Raw genomic sequence first — 2808 nt, 5'->3', positions numbered from 1 at the left:
GGACCATATCCTCGCTTTTCCTGGTCTTAACAGTTTCACTAAATCCTTTGTCCTTTTGCTTTTTATTTGAATAGAGATCGATTGTGTTCAAGCTTTCGTTGTTGATCGAAATTCAAACTTTGTTTATTTGTTATACTACGGGTTCAACTTTAACATTCACGTAGTAACGTAACGCACGTAGCAAATATAAACAATAAATCATTGCAGAGACCCACAAAGTCAGCTTAGCTTGCGCACGTTTGGCAATGTTGAACACCGTGAGAAAACGAATGCAACATTGTTGTTTACATCTGAGAACAAAAGAAATGATGTTGGATCACGTTCAAGACAATGTTTCATGTAAGTCAAACTTCTTTCAACATCGTGCAACAATGTGAGTTGTTGTACGATGTTGCACCAACATGTTGCATCCGTTTGGCCGGCCTTAATGCGGACTATTCTGAAAGAAATCAAAATGGTCAGAGGAAATGAAACCAGGACCTCTAGATTGTAAGCTGGAGAAAACCTTTTTTTTTTTTTTTTGGTTAAAAATATTAGTACAGCTTCCATTTTATAATATTTTGAATACACATTTATTAACTACGCTTCGCAGTATTACAATCCTAATTACACCCATTTTGAAATCACTGGTGATCCTTGCAATCTGATTGGCTCTCAACAGTGCGATCTTTCCCAAATTGCACCATTTGTTGCTCTAAATCGCATTCTTTCTTTAGCCCATCAAAACTGAAATGAAGTAACAGAAATAGAATGCTAATATTGACAATGATACCCTGCGATTTCAAAATAGGTGTAATAAAGTGGTAATTGAACTTTGTGTCGTGCAAGTTTGGTCTGAAATTATACTTGTCATTTCAAATCAAACTCGCGCTGCGCGCTCGTTCGATTTTGAAATCACGCGTATGATTTCAGACCAAATTGCACTCCACTCAGTTCAATTACCATTATTTATAACACCTTTTCCCACTCGCGCTTCAATCTCGCCCCTCTCGTGATCAAACGTGATTTTGGTTTTCTGTAGTTGGTTGACCAACGTACGCGCGTGCGCATATCTCGGCACGCGCACGTACTTTTATTTGCATACGACTACAAATGACGAACTTAACGGGCGGAAGGTTCTTCAAAACAACGTTAAAAACAAAACTTTTATCGAAAAACTGAGCAAGACGTTTCGACCGAAAGTCTTAGGCTTTCGTTAGTTTAAAAAGTGACAAATAAACAAACGCTTATCTAACGGTTCACAGTTTGCGCGTGCTACAATCACGACGCGTAACGAACGATCACCGCGCGAGAGAACAAATCAAGTGAATGAGCTATAAATTCTCGGAATATCAATATGTTAATGGCGTGCATTTCGGTCTCGCTGAGAATGCCAGGCCTCAAGGAAACGTCTCTTGTGGTAATTACGCGCCTCGTCGAAAATGGTGGCTTGGCCAAAATCTATACTATGGCCAAATTGATTTGCGTGTTGCGCTATTTTTGATTCGCGTGTTGTGTTATCTTTGATCGAGTTGCTGTCGCCAACAACGACTGCTCTTCTGTGTTCTTTAATCGTTGTTTCCAATTTTTTTACTTTTTTAAGGCCGACGATTTTCGGCCGAAACGTCCCGCTTAATTTTTGGATAAACGTTTTATTTTTATCGTTTTTACAAGTCAGAGTCATACACATTTTACATTACATTATGACCATCCTTGACTGCAATTTCAGTATTTTTCATACATACACAGCTTTACTGTTTCAACCCGGATTTAGTATTAAATGTCAAAACATCGGGTTATGTTTTTTCTTCTTATTTCAGCGCTTAATTTATAATGATTTATACTTATCTAACACTTTCCCTCGACCTACCATTGAAAGTTATTAAATTTCCTACCTTTTCAGTGGTGTTTGCTTTCTCTTCCTCCTTTTTTCTCTCCTGTTCACCGGGATCGTCAGTAAAACTAAGATTTTTACACTGAAATATCAAACACAAGAAAATCCATGAGCTATTACAACCTAGTTGGAGTTCTATTGCCCGATATTTCATATTTATATATTGTAAATATTTAGGGAATTTCATGTTCGTCTTGTCATATTACTGACCTTCTTGGCGTCTTGATCACAGCCAACCGTTTTCTCGACAAGATCTCTCACATCCAAACAAACGTCACCAACTGAAGCGTACGGGATATGAGCCGGCGTGTAAAAGCCACGAACACTTTGTTTTACGTGGCGGTTGTATTTCTCTCGCCAATGATCTTCTGCGAGCTGCGATTTGTAGTAGCAGTTTGTTCGAATTCGTACTTTTCTTTCACCCTGCGCCGTGGAAGGCGCTTGGATTTCCGCTCGAAAATTCTGCTTCAAATTCCGAACAATGTCCGTGTAAACTTGATTCTCGGACTTTTGTGACACAACCATCTTGTGTTGTCAACCGTGTTTCTATTTACATTGAAACTGGGGGAGTAGAATAGTCATGAAATTTGATTTGTTTTGGATAACACCAGGATCAAACTGAAACATACAAGTTTTCAAAACTTACAGTTACCATAGGGACGTTTGATGACGCGTTGCGTGACGTTACTCTAGACTAATCGGCGCCCGCGTTCCGAAACGGTTTTTGTTTTGATTTTTTAATGATACGCTTTAATTTAATGAACCATCGATTTATTTTTCTTGTTTTTTTGGTTAATTACTGACAAACAATCAGTTATTATATTGACCCTTGCTTCCTAGGATCTCACAAATCTGTTAATCTCAGACTGTTTGATTTTCAAAGATATTTTTCCTTTTAAGGACGGCCTACTTTTGTTATTGCGCATACGTTCTGC

General features: G+C 38.3%; 1 protein-coding gene across 2 annotated transcripts in view; it reads right to left on the bottom strand.

Annotated features, from left to right (window-relative positions):
- The window catches only part of LOC146467607 (uncharacterized), a 30553-nt gene extending 27945 nt beyond the window's left edge, over window positions 1-2608 (bottom strand). The window contains exons 1-2 of one of the 2 annotated variants that reach the window (XM_085125602.1): window positions 2084-2608; window positions 1875-1955 (exon numbers count right to left, since the gene is read on the bottom strand). In XM_085125602.1, coding sequence (XP_084981728.1) covers window positions 1875-1955; window positions 2084-2398 — 396 coding nt within the window. In that variant the 5' untranslated portion in view covers window positions 2399-2608. The remainder of the gene's footprint in view (window positions 1-1874; window positions 1956-2083) is intronic. The other variant, XM_085125603.1, reaches the window with a different exon arrangement.
- Between the last annotated feature and the right edge of the window lie 200 nt (window positions 2609-2808).

This window comes from Pavona decussata, unplaced genomic scaffold (assembly GCF_977016875.1).
Source record: "Pavona decussata unplaced genomic scaffold, jaPavDecu1.1 SCAFFOLD_134, whole genome shotgun sequence".
NCBI classification, from domain to species: domain Eukaryota; kingdom Metazoa; phylum Cnidaria; class Anthozoa; order Scleractinia; family Agariciidae; genus Pavona; species Pavona decussata.
Note: the sequence above shows the minus strand (reverse complement) of the source record. Positions and strands in the feature narration are given on the sequence as shown.